This window comes from Elgaria multicarinata, chromosome 9, assembly GCF_023053635.1.
Source record: "Elgaria multicarinata webbii isolate HBS135686 ecotype San Diego chromosome 9, rElgMul1.1.pri, whole genome shotgun sequence".
In the NCBI taxonomy this organism is placed as follows: domain Eukaryota; kingdom Metazoa; phylum Chordata; class Lepidosauria; order Squamata; family Anguidae; genus Elgaria; species Elgaria multicarinata.
This window is the reverse complement of record NC_086179.1, coordinates 33663058-33682671: the sequence shown is the minus strand read 5'-3', so window position 1 is coordinate 33682671 and position 19614 is coordinate 33663058. Positions and strand designations below refer to the sequence as shown.

The 19614-nt window shown below is 43.5% G+C and overlaps 1 protein-coding gene across 1 annotated transcript in view; it reads right to left on the bottom strand.

Annotated features, from left to right (window-relative positions):
• CYTH4 (cytohesin 4) overlaps positions 1-19614 on the bottom strand; it is a 49498-nt gene that overhangs the window by 14074 nt on the left and 15810 nt on the right. Inside the window, exons 3-11 of the mRNA XM_063134588.1 lie at positions 16109-16173; positions 15570-15636; positions 11019-11137; positions 10797-10877; positions 8413-8525; positions 7849-7997; positions 4260-4371; positions 2480-2556; positions 868-939 (exon numbers count right to left, since the gene is read on the bottom strand). Of these exons, the coding sequence (XP_062990658.1) occupies positions 868-939; positions 2480-2556; positions 4260-4371; positions 7849-7997; positions 8413-8525; positions 10797-10877; positions 11019-11137; positions 15570-15636; positions 16109-16173 (855 nt within the window). The remainder of the gene's footprint in view (positions 1-867; positions 940-2479; positions 2557-4259; positions 4372-7848; positions 7998-8412; positions 8526-10796; positions 10878-11018; positions 11138-15569; positions 15637-16108; positions 16174-19614) is intronic.

The window sequence follows — 19614 nt, the reverse complement described above, 5'->3', positions numbered from 1 at the left end:
TCCCTAACCCCAGCAACAGTGAAGATTACAGTGAAACTCAGAGGAAATGGGAAGTTCCGAGGGTGGTGGCAGATGACCTCAGGCATCCCTGCTAATCAAAAAGTCCCAGGGTTGCATCCCTATGAGCCCTGGCTTCATTACACCACTGGGACTGAGGATGCTTGGTGGGCATGGATTCCAAGCTGACTGTTGGGGAATCAACAGAAAACCAGGTTCAGAGGAGGGACGGAATAGCATGCTAGAGAAAGGCATAGCTGGCTGGTTGTTGCAGGTCCCACTTACATTGTCTAGTTTATAGCCTGAATCAACAATTCCTAGAACTAAACCCATTTTCACCTAGACATTCATGCTGTAACAAGAAACAATGTTGCCTACATCCAAGAAAAAGAGAGCAAGGAAGATCTACACATCGTACTGAAGGCGCCTGCGTGCGCCTCCAGTGCGCCCTCAAAACAATGGTGTAGACGGAGAAAGAAGAGACGGAGGAAGAGGCGGAGGAGGAGGCGGCTGGGGAACTGGCTGCGTCCTTGCCGCCGCCGCCTCCCCGCCGGCCTCCTGCTGCCAGGGTAAGAGCCATTCAGGTCGGAGAGCTCGGCGGAAGCCGAGCTCTCCGACCCGGGTGGCTCTTACCCCGGCAGCAGGAGGCTGGCGGGGAGGCGGGGGAGGAGGCGGCGGCAGCAAGGACATGGCCAGTTCCCCAGCTGCCTCCTCCTCCGCCTCTTCCTCCGTCTCTTCTTTCTCCATCTACACCATCGTTTTGAGGGCGCACTGGAGGCGGACGCAGGCGCCTTCAGTACGACATGTACATTCCCTCCTTGTTAAAGCTGGGACGACCCACATATCACACCATTAGCGGCAGGGACTTACTGGTTTCTTTGGGTCATCTACTTGTCGAACAGATAGATTTTCTAGTGGAATAATCCCCAGAGGTTCTTTGTCCTAGAAAGCAATGCAAATCAGAGATGAGTTATCTCCCAAGACTGCACACAATACCAATGAAGTGAGCGGTAAGAGCTTCCTAAGTGACACCCCACTGAGACTGGGCAATGGAAGACTTAATTCCCAATTCCCTATATTCAGGCTGGTTCAGCAGTAGGAGAGCAACACCTGTGATAGGTAAGCTATGAAATTTACCCTATGGCTAGAATGGGCAGCAATGGGAATATGCTGAAACTTGTTTATTATGAGTTTGGAATGGCAGGCAGGACCACAATTTTTAACACAGGCATGGAAAGGGTTTATTCCAAAGAGGCATCCAAAGATGGGAACCTTTCCATCGCAGAACCATTGAGATGGCCACTGAGCAGCATATGCAGTCAGAAGAAATGCCACAGTCCGTCTCACTATGAACTGGAATTGCTGCCTTGATGTGGTGAAGGATGGTGCATCATTGCATGCTAAGTCCAGACAACAGGTTCCCCCACCCTCACCCCTGAAAGAACATTCTGATCTCTAGGTGGCAACTTATGCATCAGTAAAAAATAATAATATAACAGTTGCTGGGGAACATGGGCAGGAGGGTGTGGTTACACCTGTGTCCTGCTTGTGGATTCCTGATCAACAGCTGCATGAACAGAGTGCTGGACGAGATGGACCTTTGGTCTATTCCAGCATGGCTCTTCTTATGTTTTTATGAGAGGACACCTTCAAAAAGAGATCTTTCCTCTGACAGCTCTAGAGAATGGCCTCTCTAAAATAGGCACCCCGACTGTGGAATGCCCTCCCCTTGGAGGCCCGACTGGCGCCAACGCTGATTTTATTCCGGCGCCAAATGAAACATGGCTTTTTAACAAAGCTTTTAATGGTTGAATTCACTAAGTTGGCACATTGTTTTAATTGTTTTAATAGTCTTACTGCTTTTAAATTATATATTGTTTAACTTGGTTTATGGTTTAATTTGTTTTTAGCTGTGTATATTTACTGTTTTATACTGTATACTTTTATCTGTACGCCACCCTGAGATCTTATTGATATGGGGGGGGATAAATGTTTTAAATAAATAAATAAATAAATAAATAAATAAATAAATAATAAAAAAGGATACCTGGCTGCTCACTGACCTCTTACTTCCACAATCCTCCTTAATATGCTCTCCTGACTCGTCTGCAAAACATGGGGGAGCATCAGGGAAGGTGATTAGAGGTCCTGCTAGAACAGAGGTGATTCAAAGGGCTTGCCCTCACAAAAGTAAGCACCCACTGCCTGGGCAAAACAGGATGTTAAGTTCAGGTAGCGGGCACTGTGCCACTCTTGAATGTTTCTGTCACTTCCAAACTTCCAGGTGTGCAGAGATTTTGGAGTCTAGTAGTAGCATGGCTATGTTTCTGGCTAGATACAGCTGAGTTCATTCATTCAAGGTTTCTTCCATGGGCCTCAGGTAACACTCTGAACAGCCTGAATTCTAATGCTAGCCATGAAATTAAACAGGGCACTCATTCTTGGAGATAAGATTTGTTTCAATGGAGCACACAGTTCTTACCGTGGTAAATTCAAAGTAGTACAGGCAGTTATCTGTCAAAATGAACCAACGGCGTTTCCAGGTTTTCACTCTGCCTCCTAGAGCCAAAAGAATAAATCAGAATATGTTCACCCAGGAACAACACAAATAAGTTTGGATTAATTGTGAAGCTATAAGAGCCAGTGTGGTGTAGTAGTTAGAGGACTGGACTGGGACTCAAGAGACCTGGGATCTAATCCCCACTCAGCCATGAATCTCACTGGGTAAGTATGGGCCAGTCAGTGATTTTCAGCCTAACCTACCTCACAGGGTTGTTGTGAAGATAACATGGAGAGGAGGAGGACCATGTAAGGTGCCTTGGGTGCAACTGATTTAATTGTAGACCTGTTGTGGTGATGTGTTTTTTCTAAAATGTTGGCTTAGGGCGGGAGTAGACTTTGTGGTGCCCTCCAGATGGACTACAACTCCCACAATCCCTTACCATTGGCTGTGCTAGCTGGGACTTGTGGAAACTGAACTCTAAAATATCTGGAGGGCATGAAGTTGCCTACCCCTGGCTTAGGGGAATGTGGGTTTTAGAACTTTTCATATTGAAATGGATTGTTTCAATTCATTGATATTTGAGCAAAAGAAACAAGAATAGGCCTGTTCAGACAACATGCTAAGCCATGGTTAGGCAGCTAACCCTTTTGCAGCAAATGGTTAGTGTGTGTGTTTAAACTATGGTTAGATGCCACTATGGTTAGGAATGGTTTCCATGACATGCTATGTCATGGTTCACATGACACACTAATCCATAATGTTTAGCTCAAAATGCTTAAGCACTGTGGCTTAGTGTGCCAACCGAACAGGTTCAATGACTTCCAAAAAAGCAGATGCAACGGTCTGAAAGGTGTCCCATGCTCTCTCTGTTTGTTTGCTTGCTTGTTTTAGGGTGTGGGGAGCCAGAATCAGAGATCAACAATGCAATCTTATATAAATCTAATCAGAAATAAGCCCTACTGAGCTCAATGGGACTTATTCCAAAGGAAACATGCTGATGAATTAGAGAAATGAATCAGTGTAGCCTATTGAATGACTGAGTCAATTGCTTACTGAGGAGCCTTGGATAAGTTACTATCCCTCAATCTAGCCCAAACTTTCCAAACCTTGTGCCCTCTAGATGTTTGGGACTACAACTCCCATCAGTCCCAGGCAGGTAGCATGACCCATGATGGGGCTTTGTCATCCAAAATATCTGCACGGTGCCAGGCTGGGTGAGGCTGACCTAGCTCACCTAGCAGATTTTTGAGAACAAACACAACAAAGTGATACTCTAAAGATATATGCATCCTGGACTCTAAGGCCCTGTCTCACTTGATCCAGTTGCCTGTGTTCTAATCATCTTTGGAAAATGTCAGTCTCCAGAGATCTTTCCCAGCAACACTCTCTCTGGCCTTAGCTAGACCTAAGGATTATCCCAGGCAAATGGAGGGGTCATCCCTGTCTGCTCCTGGGATATAGGCCTGGTCTAGCCATGGCCTCTGTCTCTCCTTGCCCCTTGCCCCAAGTAGCAACCATACAAAGAACCAGGTCAGCAGAGGGCAGAATAGTAAAGCATGCCTCTTCCTACTAGCTGCCAGCAGCCTCTGCATTCAGAAGAAGGAATCTCTAGGGAATGCATAGAAGAATGAACACCAGGGGTCACTGTCACCCCACCACACTGTCTGGCTGCTGCAGTCCTCCGCTAATTAGGAGACTTTGCAGGTTTCCTTGAGAGAGGGTTGGCTTTGGATTTTCAGCAGCTTGCGAAATGCCTTACCTAGTTTAAGGAGCCAGCCTTCCCGACTGGGGTTGAAGAAAGTGTGGGTGAGGTCATTTCCATCATCCTCTGGGATGGAGAATGGCTCGTTCTTGATGCTGTCAAACAAACTCTGCCTCAGAAAAAGAAGGGGAGGAAGAAAAGGACAATCCTGAAGGGTGCCAGCATGTGTCTCAGTGTAGGAACATTAGGAAACTGCTTTATTCCAGCTCCATACATCCAGGCCCGGCATTGCCCACAATGACTGGCAGCGGGCCCATCTCCAGCCTTACAATCCTCTAAGATTAATCACACAGGAACTGCATGGGAGAAAAAACTGTGGTCTAGACCTGCTCTAGAAATGCAATAAATAAAATAAAATAAAATAAATGCTCCTATATACATACAGAGAGAGAGACAGACAGACAGACAGACAGACAGACAGACAGACATGGATGGAAATGAAGAACTGGAAATGTAGTCACACATGGCTATAGCTTTGCATGGCCCAACAGAACTTATGCACAGGGCAGTGCAAAAGACTGAGGTGCATAGAAATGGAGCCCAGAGCAAGACCATTTAGGCTGGGTCTACAGTTGCAGTAGAATGAGATGGCAATGATGCAGTTAGAATAATCTTTTTTTTTTTTATGGTGATGATGATGATGATGATGATGATGATGATAATTCTCTGTGTAAAAAGCCTACAAATAGAAAAACAAGCACAGGAATGAGAGAGGCTGGGACCTCTCTCATTTTCTACTTGAAGGGAGCTTGTCTTTCTTCCTTTCTTTTTGGTTTACATGGGGTCCCCCACATGCACTCTTAATTAATGCATCCACCACTTCAGGAGCCTAGTGTAGCATTCTGTTGTATATATAGATCCAGCCCTTGTCTCTCCCTTTGGTTACAGAAAAAAAAATCTTGAAACAGGAAGGGATTTAGACCAAATATCAGAAACCAGAGAATGGTTAGGAAGTGGTCTTCCAGACAGGGTTGCTTTCACACTGGAGCCTGTTAGCACTGTGGAATAAAAGTTGAGTTTCCATGCAGCATTTAACATTGTCCTATATTATCCAGCAATGCCCTTCTCCATGGCCAGATCCTTCCAAATGATTTACTCAATAAGTTCAATTCAGCAAAAATTAAATGTTAATTAAAAGCTTCCTGCTTGCAGATTTGGCCCATTTTATGGCTACCTGTTGAGCTTAGGATTACTAATCAAAAACCTCTTAGTAGCCCCTTGGATTGCCTTTTTTAATTGCCATTTCTTGTCAATTTCTCTTCCCACAAGGGGTATGTGTTTGTGCATGTGTATGAGAGGGGAGGCAATTTCTTCTCATATTTTTTGTCTTATTATTTTTATATAACAAAATAGCACTGTTTTTCTATATTGCAATTAAAAGACAAAAAACAATAACAGGAAATAGGTTAATTAGGAAGTAGGTTAATAGAGGCTGTACACCAGTAATCCTGTGCTTAAAGGATGCAATAGGATGAGCTGGACTTGGAAACAGGAAGCTTTTAATTAAAAGCACAGAACCCCTTAATACCCTTTGTCTGCCCACATTGAACAGGCTGGCACTGCAATTGCATTTTATTTTTTTAAATAGTTCCAAATCAGTTCCAAAAAATGACAGGTGGTCAACATAGAAAACACTGGAATGCAACAATTTGTCAATTACGTAATTTGGATCTTCTGTTAAAAAGTGAGTGGACAAAGGAAGACACTTCCAGAGAAAGGGGCTATGTAAAAGCAAACCAGGGCCAGATCTACACCAAGCAGGATATATAATACTTTGAAAATGGGTTGAAAGCGGTAAATATAATGTGTTCTGGGCCTGAACAGTTATAAACCATTAGAAACTGCTATAAAGCAGTAGTGTAGATCCTGCTTAGATTTCAGCATCCACCACAGTCTCTCTCCCTATGGCTACTTGTCTTTGGTACCCCATTTCCTTCAACAAAGCAGTTTCCTCTCCCATTCCTTTTCTTTTCCACCTCAGTCATACCAAATTTGACTTTTGATCTCCAAAACAAATCATGTGAAATAAAAACATGTGCAAGTCTCTTTTGTTTTTCATAATTTATCCTTCACTCAGCAAGGGGGTTTCTTTCATATGGCACTTTCATAATGCTGACAGCGCAGGAAGTCCTCATTATGCACATGTGACTCATCGTGACTCACTGATATGTTTGTTTGTTTTTCCTGGATACCTATCCAGTAAAGTAATGACATCGGGGCTACTGGAATATGATGTCACTTATGTAAAGTTCCTGCAACTTCCTCCAAACTGCCAAGAGCAGAAAAGTCCAGCGTTGCACTTAAAGGGCAAGTCAGCGGTTCCTAAACAAAATCAGAGTTGCATCCTGAGTGATGGTTCGGGAGAATGTTTGATCACTGATGTTGAATTTGAAAAGAGCTGCGTGATTCTTAAAGAAAATGCCTGGGACTTTGCAGCATGAATCAGGGATGCTGTGCAACCCCCTCTGGCAGTCTGAGGCCTGCTTTGACCAAAGTGAAACCCTCTTTAGCAGGTGGTCTTCCCTGCTGCCTTGTAATGTCACATGACATAGCTACACTGTTTACGATGGCAAGGAATACAGATATATATTGCTAGTATAAGGTGACCACCATTTTGTGACAGATGTCCTGTGTCTTCAACAGCTGAATACAGATGAAAAGAAGGTGCACTCATTTCATTGGAAGGCAAAAATCTTTTGAGCGAGCTGAATGTGTAAAATAGTAAATGTATGTGTTTGTATGCATGTTCATATATCCCTTTTTGTGCTTTGTAGCAATAAAAAAACTCAGGTTTGAGGCGGGCTGCCAATCTTGACCACAGAGCTCTAGACTGAGTGAGTGAATGAGTGAGTAAATAGGTGAATGGTGTTCTGGAGAGTAGGAAAAGGTTCATTGGGAAGGAAAGGATAAGCTGTCCTTTATCCTCCCTTCCCACTGAGCCATCCCCACACAGTATACGCAAAACATTTTTTAAAATTCTCTTGGCTCACATCCTCCCGCAACCCTTATTCCCCTTCCAGGATATCCATGAGCATGCTTGGGAATCTGCTTCTGTTGGATTTCTGAATGGCACACAGCTGTAAAATGCACAGAATCCTGCCAGAAAGCTGGAGGGGGGAATAGATGACAACTGTTAAGTATTTTGCATTAGCCTGGAGCCATCATTAGCTTGTCTCAGGTTTTTGTTCTGCCTTTTTAATACAAATTTCCTATAGTTTGCAGTTTCTGTCTATACTTCCCCTCTCACTTCCTGCCACAATGCAGCTTGTAGCCCCACAGAAATACTTATAGCTCTCAGACCCTTTCCATAATGAAGGGAGGCAAATTGGAGTGATGCCTCTCAGTATACATGTTGGTAAATACACCACAGTTAGTCCTCTGCCCCCATAAATGGTAGAACCAGTGGCTTCATTGATCTCCTCTCAGAAGGTCACCTGAGGTGCAATTGTTCTTGGAGCTTCGTATAATATGGCCAGAGCCATGTAGCATGGATGAATAGATATACATTCAGCCATTCTTGAAAAGGTCCTTTCTCTCTTGACTTCCAACATTCACATTAAAGGGAAAAAGCATGACACCTTCTTACCCTCAGGAGAACTTCATGAAGGTCCCCTCCATCGTTAATGCCTCTGTTCATGGACACAAACCTCTCAAAAGGGGGTTTGTCTTTGACATTTGGATTGTGAAGGCTGGTGTTCAACATTATGACAGAGAAAGAGAGGACATAGCAGGTGTCTGCAAATAACAAACAGGTGGGTAAGTACCTGTCAAAACTGACACACTCCATTCCCAGTTCCATCCTGGTAATTGACAAATTCTATTTCTAGGAATATGATCTTTCTGAATTGCGAATTGTGATTTTCAATGTGAACAAACCTGATCTGCACCTCTGAATTTTACAGTGCAGTTCTCCACTCACAAGAAAATAAGAACATAAAAAGAGTCATGCTGGGGTGGGTATAAATGTATAATGTGGAAACAAGTTTAGTGCATAAATATGAAAACAAGATGGAACAGTATTTATGAATGAACACATGCAAAATTGACCAGAAATCGACTGATCTATCCATCTGTGCTATTAGGACCAGGCCATCCTTCATTTGGGCAGAGTCTTCCACAAATGTTTCCCTCCATCCTCTCCCACAAGTACCTGTTGATTCGAAAACTCCTGGGTTACACTGACAATACCAGTTAGCAAAGGCTTCCATCATGCGGTCAATTTTCTGTGCCTCCCCAGGCAAACGGAAACTCCACAGAAACTGCCTGTGAATAAAACCACATCATCAGCTGCTTCTAATGGTCATAAGATTAGTCCTTCCACATGAATGGGAGAGCCTTCCCCCGTCACTAGAAGTAGAAAAAGATGCCCTTTTTGGAAATCATGTTTTTCTTCAGAACACATGGCTTGTGATTATTCAACTGCACAGATCTTTACATTCATTAGATTAGATTAAATTAGATTAGATTCATACAAGGAACCAGAACTATGAAGGGCAGTCTATATGTAACTAGAATTCTACAGAGAGTCACTTTGAGGAATTTGCAAGATTCCCACTTATTGTTTTGCACAAAGGATGATGCACACATGTATTTAGCCTTGTAGACATGTCCTAGGAAAGTGCACGTGGCCACACCTTCCCATGTCTTCACATGGCAGGAATTACATATGTGTAGGATCATCGTTTGTGATGGAGAAGGATTCGTGCACCTTCTTATATGTATCTCTGAATATATTGTCTTCTGTAAGTGCCATGGAACAAGTGACTGAAAGGATAATTGTATTTTAATAGCTAGACTATTTTATTGTAATTATTCCATTTTTCTTCATGTATTTTTTTTTAATACACATAGATATATAGTGCAGCAAAAGCTATGCAATAAAATGGTCATGTGATTTCAGGGTAGAACTTTTCATTGTGCATTGTGCTCTAACTCCAGAATGTCTCAGACAACCAGCTCTTCTTCCCTGTCCCACTGCAATGTCACTCTGCGGTCATTTCCCCCAAATCACAGAAATTATCTTCAAGCCACTCTGCACTCACAGCAAAGAGTCAATCTCCAACGCCAGATAGTCACCGAGCACGAATGCTCAAGAGTGCATAGATATCCAAGTCTGAGAGTTGTGCTCAAATTTTTGCCTAAAGTGAATTTTGAAATGCACGAAGGGTTTTCTGCTCAGGCAAAATATTGGAGAAAATTCTAGGGCAGCTAAAAGAATTTTGAAAAGTCTGTGTATGTCTTACGCACGCACAAAATCCTACATTTTCAACAGATTTTACATAAAGTTAAATTAGAAAGTTCCCCCCCCCCTCTGGTGAACAGTGGTGTTTCTGGGTGCAGACTTTGGAATCTAGGTCTGGGGCCCCAGAGCTCCTGATTTGGGTAAGTTGGGGGGCAAATGAGGGGCCCTGGTTCTTTACTTTCCCTTAGCTCTAGACTGACTCAATGCTAGCTTAGTATATTCTGTACTCAGATACCAGTACCCAATCTAAAATGGAAACTGAGAGTCAGACTAGGACACCCCACCAACAATCTCTTCCAGTACTATCGATGAGGGTATGTGTTTACAACATACTGATGCCTGTGTGCAATACTACCATTCAATTATAATAGCCTTCTGATATCATAGGAACCAAGGAAGCTGCCTTATACTGAGTCAGACCATTGATCCATCTAGCTCAGTATTTTGTTGTCTGCTGTCTGACCAGTGGTGGCTCTTCAGGGTTTCAAACAAGAGTCTTTCCCAGTCCTACCCAGAGATGCCAGGGACTGAAACTGGGGCCTTTTGCCAGCAAAACAGGTCTTCTGCCACTGAGCGGCAGCCTTTCCCATTTCACCACAATGATGAGACTGCTTTCCAATGTAGTTCAATGTAGTCAAGAACTGGTATCTTTAGTAGGGGTGACAGAGGAATCTGGTTGAGGGGTGGACCTTTCATCGGCTCAACCCCCTAGACTCCATTCCATCTTCCGCTACCTGGCCTGACTAGACTTGCAGCAAGTTGGGCCAGCTAGCAGATTTTTGGTGTTTTTTAATGTGCATGCATTACGGCTGTAATGAACATTGAGTAAATTTGGGTCTAATTTGCAGGATTTGGGCAAATTGCAGCTGTATGCTAATTTGTGCCATTTGGGGCTGCAATTTGCACAACTCTCTATTTGTGCAAATTATAGCTGAGACCCCCCAAAATTAGTCCCCAGAATTTGGGGAAACTGGGTGGCTTGGCTAGAAAAAAGCAAGCTGAGTTGGGCATGCCATGGAAGTCAAGCAAGCCCAAAAGAGCCAGATTTCTCAGCAATGGACATCCCTAATCCATAGCAACTCAGCTGGATGTGCATCATAACGTAGATGGCTGGAATTCACCCACACATGCACGCATCCCCCAGCAGTTTAGCCATATCAGGTGCATGTGAGAATCTACCTACTAAAGCTAGAAATGAAGGCTCAAGATGCAGCCGCACTTAGATGCAGCAGCACCTAGCCTCCAATAAGCACAGATTACTGCTGTTATTGCATGTTTGAGAACTGACTTACCGTAACGCTTGCACAAGGTTGAGATTTGAAAATTGGTGGCATTGTACAAAGGCCTGAAGTACTTGAAGATTCACTGGGTCCCTGGCAGGAGAAAGTGGGCAGAGTGAGATCAAGAAGAAGCAAGGAGGGACTTTACCCCGAACCCAAACTTTTCCCCACAGCCTGCAAACCAGAACAACACATAAATGTGTCCGTCCACTTGGGATGAGGGAGTCTGCTTACCTCTGCCCCAGGTAATCTCCGATGGCTGTCTTGTTGAGCCCTTCGCCTTTGAAAAGGAATTTGGCAATTTCTTCCACATTGGATGACAACACTTTGTGCTCAGTCAGATATTGGATGCCCTGTTTGAGAGAAGTGGTGCCCCGTCATGAGAGGTAATGGATTTCATATCTGGAGGTGGGGGGTGCTCATTCTGTGGAGTGGGGGGATGCAGACAGGCTGGTTGTAGGATTTTTTTTCCTGTCTAAATGTGCATAGGATTGTGCCGTAAGTGGTTAATGTTCCCTGTTCTCCCACCAATCCGAATTCAGTCTCAGATTGAAAGAGGTCCCCAACCCCTGCGTCACAAAATTCTGAGCAAGAACAGCTGGTTTTTATATGCACACATTGAGCATAATGCATAGGCTGACTCTGGAACTCTGCTTCGGGCCCTATGTCTGTGAGAAATTAAAGCTGGGATTGCCCAGACATAAGATCATAAAGAGAGCCATGCTGGATCAGACCAAGGTCCATCTAGTCTCATGTTCTGTTCACACACTGGCCAGTGGCCAGCCATGGGAAACCTCCAAGCAGGAAATGAGTGTTACCGCACCCTCCCACCCCTGTCCCCCAGCAACAGGTGTATATAGGCATCCTGCTCCAAACAAAGGATTTCTCTGCATTGTCATCACAATTCCAGAATTGCCTCCTTAGATGCACCCCCTCCACACACATGTTATTGCCTTACTTAATTTTACCTGTGAAGTCAAGTTATTTATACCATGCTTTTAAAAAACATTATATTCGTTCACATTTGTCCCTTTATTTACAATTGTATTCCTTACTATAGATGTAGGTCAGTGAATGGTTTCTAGTGTTGGTATTTTAGTTTGTGTGTGTGTGTGTGTGTGTAATTCTTTGTAATTTTATGTTGGCTCTTATTTGGAGAAGGATTTTTTTAAAAAAAGAAACTATACTGGACATCAGAAAAAAAGGGCTTAAGTTAAGTTACAGGAAGGCAGATTTCAGCTGAATACAAGAAAAACTCACGAATGGTCAGAGCAGTCAGGCAATGGAACCAACTGTCTAGGTGGGCTCACATCACTGCAGGCATTCAAGCAAAGACTGGACAGCCATCTGTCAGGGATGAGCTAAACTGAATTCCTGCACTGACCTAGGGGTTGGTTTCGACGGCCTAAATGGCCCCTTCCAACTCTATGATTTATGGTCATTAACACTCTATAGTCAAATACATTTTGTAGGTTCATGTAGTTCTTCCAAAGCTGTGAAATCTATTTGATCAGAGAAGAGAGTGGGGGCAAAGAAAAATCAAGTGTGACACAGTGGTACTATCAAGCCTCCTTCAGCTCTACAACCTCACCCTTCAAAATATACGTTGTCCATCTCCAGTATAACTTCATCCGCATTTAAGAGGCAAAGTTACCACTGGAAATCAATGGTTCCATTGTGGAATATGCCCTTTTTCCACTGGATGCTGCTGCTCCACCGAGGTTTAGCTACTGCTTTATCATTGGGCTTTTGCACCTGACTGTCATGTTGACAGCAAGAGGGACTGCTATATAAATAAATAATAATAATAATAATAATAGAAGTATTAGAAAGAAACAGTTTAGCGGGAACTTTAGTGTAGACTGGGAACCTTCAGCATAATGCACACAGTTGTAATTACAACAAGGAAAGAGAGATAAGGGTAGACACACAAGTTCAATTCCCTTCAGTTGAGGATGAATTCTCTGTCTGGGCCCTGTCAACATTTCTTGTAGGTAGAGGATGTGTGGCAATATTGTGAGACTGAGAAGGGAGGATGAGCAGAGGCTGTGAGCTGAAAGTAGCTGTGGTTACAATGAATGCTAATACTTAATATTAGTGCTTGTGGTTTTTCTTCTAAAGCAGATGATGTCAACTGTGCAGAGAAGGGAGAGGAAAAGGAAGAAATACTAGGCACACATGCACACAGAGACAGAGGGGGGGGCATGGCAAGATGGGGCAACATCCTGGGGATCGTCCTGGGATAGTCCCAGGGCATCCCGGGAGCAGGGAGGGACGATCACTCCCTTAGCCCAGGATTTATTATTATTATTATTATTATTATTATTATTATTATTATTATTATTTATTTATTTATTTATTTATATAGCACCATCAGTGTACATGGTGCTGTACAGAGTAAAACAGTAAATAGCAAGGCCCTGCCGCATAGGCTTACAATCTAATAAAATCATAGTAAAACAATAAGGAGGGGAAGAGAATGCCAACAGGCACAGGGTAGGGTAAGCAGGTACAGGGTAGGGTAAAACTAACAGTATAAAGTCCGCACAACATCAAGTTTTAAAAGCTTTAGGAAAAAGAAAAGTTTTTAGTTGAGCTTTAAAAGCTGCGATTGAACTTGTAGTTCTCAAATGTTCTGGAAGAGCGTTCCAGGCGTAAGGGGCAGCAGAAGAGAATGGACAAAGCCGAGCAAGGGAGGATATCGCCCTACCCTTTCATTCCAAGTATTCCCGTGGTCTCAGGATGATCCCGAGACCACAGGACATATGGCCCATTGTCCCATTTTTGTCCTGGCTCCTCATGAGTAAACGCGAGGAGCTGGGAACTGGGCATGAGGCACGGAGCTCCTCAGGATCTCTGTGCCCATCAGGGGTGGGGTGAGGAGAGCGTGAGGTTTTTTTTAAACTTACAATTTCAATCAAGTGCTTGTGCGCTCATTTTCCTTTTTTAAAAAAAAAAATCCAAAATGGTGGGTGCGATGTCATCTTCCACCTGGGACATCGCGTGCTGTATGTAGAGTAGGGGGACGATCTTGTGATCATAAAATCACGAGATCATCCCCCTCAACCCCCTTCATCTAGCCATGCCCAGAGAGAGTAAGGGTAAGGCTTTGTCTCTAAGGATGGATACTTTGGGTTTACTTAGAATATTTTCATTCCCCCTAACAGAGAGAGGAGTTGGGGTTCTATGGTCCTAGTGAGGAAGTATTTTCACAATTGTTCTGCATCCCTGCCTCTTAGTGGTACATTTCTTACCATGTCAAGGTATCTCAATGGTTCTTTATCATTCTGTTTTTCTTGCCCATGCTTGCAAAGGCTATGATTGGGTGTTAGTGTGTTCTTGTTCCTAATGTGTGCTTTTAAAACAAAAAGCCTAAGGCTAAAGAGGTGCACAGACTGTGGTGCACAAGTATTCAGGTTTGAAGGTCCTTCAGCCATGTCTCACCAGGGATGTATGAGAAATTCGTTTCAGTTGGGTTTTAATCTGGATTTACCCAATTTAAACCTTCTGGACCAAACACAGACTCAGATGCAATTATGGTCAAAGTCTGTACATTTCTGAGCATGCAATGTGATTTGTGGACCAAAGAACGCATGTGTGACAACATGCATACATTTGAGACCTGCACATGAAAAAATGCAGGTTTTTTTTTTTAAAAAAGGCACACAAATAGGCTTTAATCAATGGGAGACTAATGCAAAGATGAGTGTAACTCTTTTTTTCCTTTTGTAAAAATTATGCATTAAAATATGGATGGATTTTCCCATGGGGGAAAAATATAGCTCACTGTCTGATACAAACTTGAGTTAAAACGAGATTTATGATGGGATTTGGAGCACTTTGGCAAGGTTGAGCTTTGCTGATTTGCACATCCCTGATTTGGCCCAGCAAGAGAGTTTGGGTTAATAGGAGGGAAAATGCACCCTGAAGACCACACCAGCTTTTTCTCAGCCTCCGTAGTCAAGATCATGTCATAATCCAGGTAGCAATATGACTTGTCAGTGAAAAGTGTCCCTGCGTTTTTGAAGGCTTTTGAAACCCAATGAAAGTTGATGGAAGTTAAGTTATTTAATTCTGCGGCTGGTTGATGTTGCAGGTTTGGTTGCCATTTTGTGATTTTATTTGTGCTTTTCAGATTGGGTTTCATTTGGGTTTTTTATCAGGATTGTTACCTGCCTCCACGATCCTCCCCCAGCATCCAAATGGCAGTGCAACATCCCAGAAGGATGCCATTTTATTTTTATTTTTAACAGGGGAGATGGAGCGCAATTGTGCTCCACCAAAAACTAAGTAAAAAAAGAAAGAACCTGCTCTCCCCCACCCCCACCCCCATGGGCACGGAGCCTCCCTATACAGCTCCATCCCCATTTTCAGAGCCCCACTACTTACAGGGAGGAACAGAAGAGTGGCTACAATGCCCACAATCTGCAGGATGCTCTCAGGACCACGGGAAACAATGGGATTTCCACAGTTCCTGATATCCCATGGAAAGCTCGTGGCCATCCCCACTTGCCCCTGGGATTCCCTGTGCATCATAGGGATGCACAGGGACCCACAAAAGACCAGCCCAGACTTAATGGCCGGTGTAGACATGCCCTTGGATAAAGCTTATCGGTGCAATAATGTCTCTAATGCAGATCTCCCTCCCCCTCTCCCTCCCCCCTCTCTCCCTCTCTTCCAATAGCTTTGCTTCTTTTTAAAGGAAAGTTGAGATTATCCTGAATCTTACAATTAATAACCAATCTCAACACATACAGTACAAAATACACATACTCCTGATCTTACCTTAGTAGGATCCATGTTAAATTTCTTCCGTCCAATGCATAGATCTTTGTCCTTCTGGACCATTTTTCTAGGAATACAAAGGTGAGATCTGAATTCAGAATGGATTGAAGAAGAGCAGCCTTCTGATTTTACCTCCTCGATACTTGGTGGTTTCCAGCAAGATATCCTGAAACTCCCATATCCTGATGTAATCAGGACCAATGTACACAACCATCGCTCCACCATTTCACTTAAATTTGTTGCCCCATCAACTTAGTTGTGAGGTTTTATTAGTGGTTTGCTGGTTTGCTTTTGAAGTCTGTGTTTGATGTTGGAGTTCTTAAGCAGAGTGTGTTAGATCTTTTGTGTACAGTATAAATAATAGAAAAGCTGGAGATGTGTCTCTTGGGGACTTGACTATGGCTTCTACCTGGAGGCATGGCTATGGCGCCTGTCACAATGAGCTCCTTGCACTTCCAAATTTACCACTACACCACTGCTGCAGAGGAAGAGCAAACTTTTATGTGGCTAGAACTTTTCAGATGTGGTTGGCTTCTCACCTTGTTTGTGCTTGCTGGAAACTATCGATCTCTTCAAATACTTGAGCTATCTCCTCTTTTAGCCTCTGAAAGAAAGAAAGAGGAAGAGAATTAATTGGGGGAGGAGAAGGAAGGGGAAGCAAATATCTGCTGCACTTTATTTTATTTATTAAATTTATATACTGCTCAGTGGGAAATTTCCCTCTGAGTGGTTTACAATAAAAACAACGACTAAAATAAGAACTAAAACAATACATACAACAATGAAAATGCCAACACAATGAAATAAAAAGGCTTTCTTCAGATACGTGAGTAGTAAAAGACAGAGGAAAGAAATGGTGGTTCAACTGCTTAATGAGGATGGCAAATTGATAACAGATGACAAAGAAAAGGCTGAAGTGCTCAATTCCTACTTTGACTCAGTCTTCTCCCAAAAGCGGGTCTATGACCCCCCTGGAAAAAGTGAAGCAGAAGTTGAGGGGGCAGGATTGCAGTTTGAGATTGATAAACAAATGGTCAAAGAACACCTAATTTCCTTGAATGAGTTTAAATCGCCAGGGCCTGATGAACTGCATCCAAGAGTAATTAAGGAGCTAGCAGAAGAACTCTCAGAACCTTTGTCTATTATCTTTGCAAAATCATGGAAGACGGGTGAGGTGCCGGACGACTGGAGGAGGGCTAACGTTGTCCCTATCTTCAAAAAGGGCAAAAAGGAGGAACCTGGGAACTACAGACCAGTCAGTCTGACATCCATCCCTGGGAAAATTCTGGAGCAGATTATAAAGAAGTCAATCTGTGAACACCTTGAAATCAATGCAGTGATTACTAGAAGCCAACATGGATTTGTCAGGAACAAATCCTGTCAGACTAATTTGATCTCATTTTTTGATAGGATAACCTCCCTTGTGGACTGTGGGAATGCTGTGGATGTCATATATCTTGACTTCAGCAAAGCTTTTGACAAAGTACCACATGACATTCTGATTAACAAACTAGCTAAAAGTGGGCTAGATGGAACAACTATTAGGTGGATCCACAGCTGGCTACAGAATCGGACTCAAAGAGTACTTATCAATGGAACCTTCTCAAACTGGGGAGAGGCAACGAGTGGGGTGCCGCAGGGCTCAGTCCTGGGCCCAGTGCTCTTCAACATTTTTATTAATGGTTTGGACGAGGAGGTGCAGGGAACGCTGATCAAATTTGCAGATGACACAAAATTGGGTGGGATAGCTAATACCCTGGAAGACAGAAACAAACTTCAAAGTGATCTTGATAGGCTGGAGTGCTGGGCTGAAAACAACAGAATGAAATTTAATAGGGATAAATGCCAAGTTCTACATTTAGGGAATAGAAACCAAATGCACAGTTACAAGATGGGGGACACTTGGCTCAGCAATACTACAAACGAGAAAGATCTTGGAATTGTTGTAGATCACACGCTGAATATGAGCCAACAGTGCGATATGGCTGCAAGAAAGGCAAATGCTATTTTGGGCTGCATTAATAGAAGTATAGCTTCCAAATCACGTGAGGTACTGGTTCCTCTCTATTCGGCCCTGGTTAGGCCTCATCTAGAGTATTGTGTCCAGTTCTGGGCTCCACAATTCAAGAAGGATGCAGACAAGCTGGAGCGTGTTCAGAAGAGGGCAACCAGGATGATCAGAGGTCTAGAAACAAAGCCCTATGAAGAGAGACTGAAAGAACTGGGCATGTTTAGCCTGGAGAAGAGAAGATTGAGGGGAGACATGATAGCACTCTTCAAATACTTAAAAGGTTGTCACACAGAGGAGGGCCAGGATCTCTTCTCGATCCTCCCAGAGTGCAGGACACGGAATAATGGACTCAAGTTAAAGGAAGCCAGATTCCAGCTGGACATCAGGAAAAACTTCCTGACTGTTAGAGTAGTGCAACAATGGAATCAGTTACCTAGGGAGGTTGTGGGCTCTCCCACACTAGAGGCATTCAAGAGGCAGCTGGACAACCATCTGTCAGGGATGCTTTAGGGTGGATTCCTGCATTGAGCAGGGGGTTGGACTCGATGGCCTTGTAGGCCCCTTCCAACTCTGCTATTCTATGATTCTATGATTAAAACACTAAAGATATTGAAAATATTAAAGAACCAGGAATTTAATAACCAAAGCAACAAAGATTAAATGCCTGCTGGAAAAGATGGGTCTTACTAGGGATGTTGGGTAAATCCACATTGGATTCAAATAACTTTATATGAATCTGACCCATGGATTTCAAAGCTGATCAGCTTCTTCTGAGTTGCATAGATTCTGTGGATTTGTGGGGTTGTTTTTTACATTCTGGAATTTTATGCAAATTTGGTTGTAAAAAATATGAACGGGGCTGGGAAGTACATTAATATATACATTTTTTTTTAAAAAAAAACACATTTTAAACATCTCGGATCTCTTTTCAGCCTCTGCTGTGTAACCATCTTTGTGTCTGTGTGCACAAAAGGAGAGGGGTGGGGGGAGAAACCCAAATCAGTCAATGAGCAGACAATGGAGTGGATGAGGCCTGACAATCCACAAAACCCAGATGGAATGAATTAAACAACATCCATACAACCCTAGTCTTAACCTGACATCTAAATATATACAGGGAAGATGACTGGTGGATCTCTCTTGGAAAGGCATTGCACAGATGGGGGGGGGGCATTTTGCTACTAAAATGGATGCTGGCATCCCGTCAGTTACTTCACCCTCCACACACACACACTTGAAAGGAACCCATACTTATTTTTATTGTTGGGTGTAAGTGAAGCAGTTGAAGCACTTAGCAAACATTATTGCCAGAAACTGGTAGCATGGATTCCACTCCAGTAAGTGCCGTCCCACCTTTTGTTATATTTATCCTCATAGCAGTTGCCTGCAGTCACTTACCATTATTACGATTATACATCTGTGTAGAGAGAGTGATTTCCCCAAGGGATTCAGAAGCTAGGGATGTATGAGAAATTCACTTGAGTTCATTTTTGATCAGGATTTACCTAGTTCGCACCTTCTGGACTGAACACAGACTCAGGCCTTTGCTAGACCTACCTTAAAATCCACGACAGAGGAGGAGAGAGTCTGTGATGCAACTATCGCAGGCTGTGACCCTAGTCTAGATGTCAGACGTGACGAGCTGAAAGAAAGACCCATCGCGTCTGCCATTTTTTTTCAATTTTAAAGGGGCGATGCACATGAATGCTCGTGCGCTCAGGTAAGTTTTTTTTTTAAAAATTGATTTCCTCGCTCCCACCACCCTGCCCCTGATGGGCGCAGTGCTCCTAGAAAGCTGCGTCCCATGCACGGCTTCTCCTGGCTACATGCAAGAAATTGCGCGGAGCCGGGAAAAGCCATGGAATGGGCTACACACTCGTGGTCTTGCGCTCAGCCCGAGACCGCGGGAAAAATTGGGCTTAAAGGGGTAGACTTTATCCCAGGGCCAGGGAGGGTTGATCCCTTCCTGAGCCTGGGATCCCCTGTGCGTCATCTGGACACACAGGGCCGATCCTGGGTATCAGCCCGGAATAT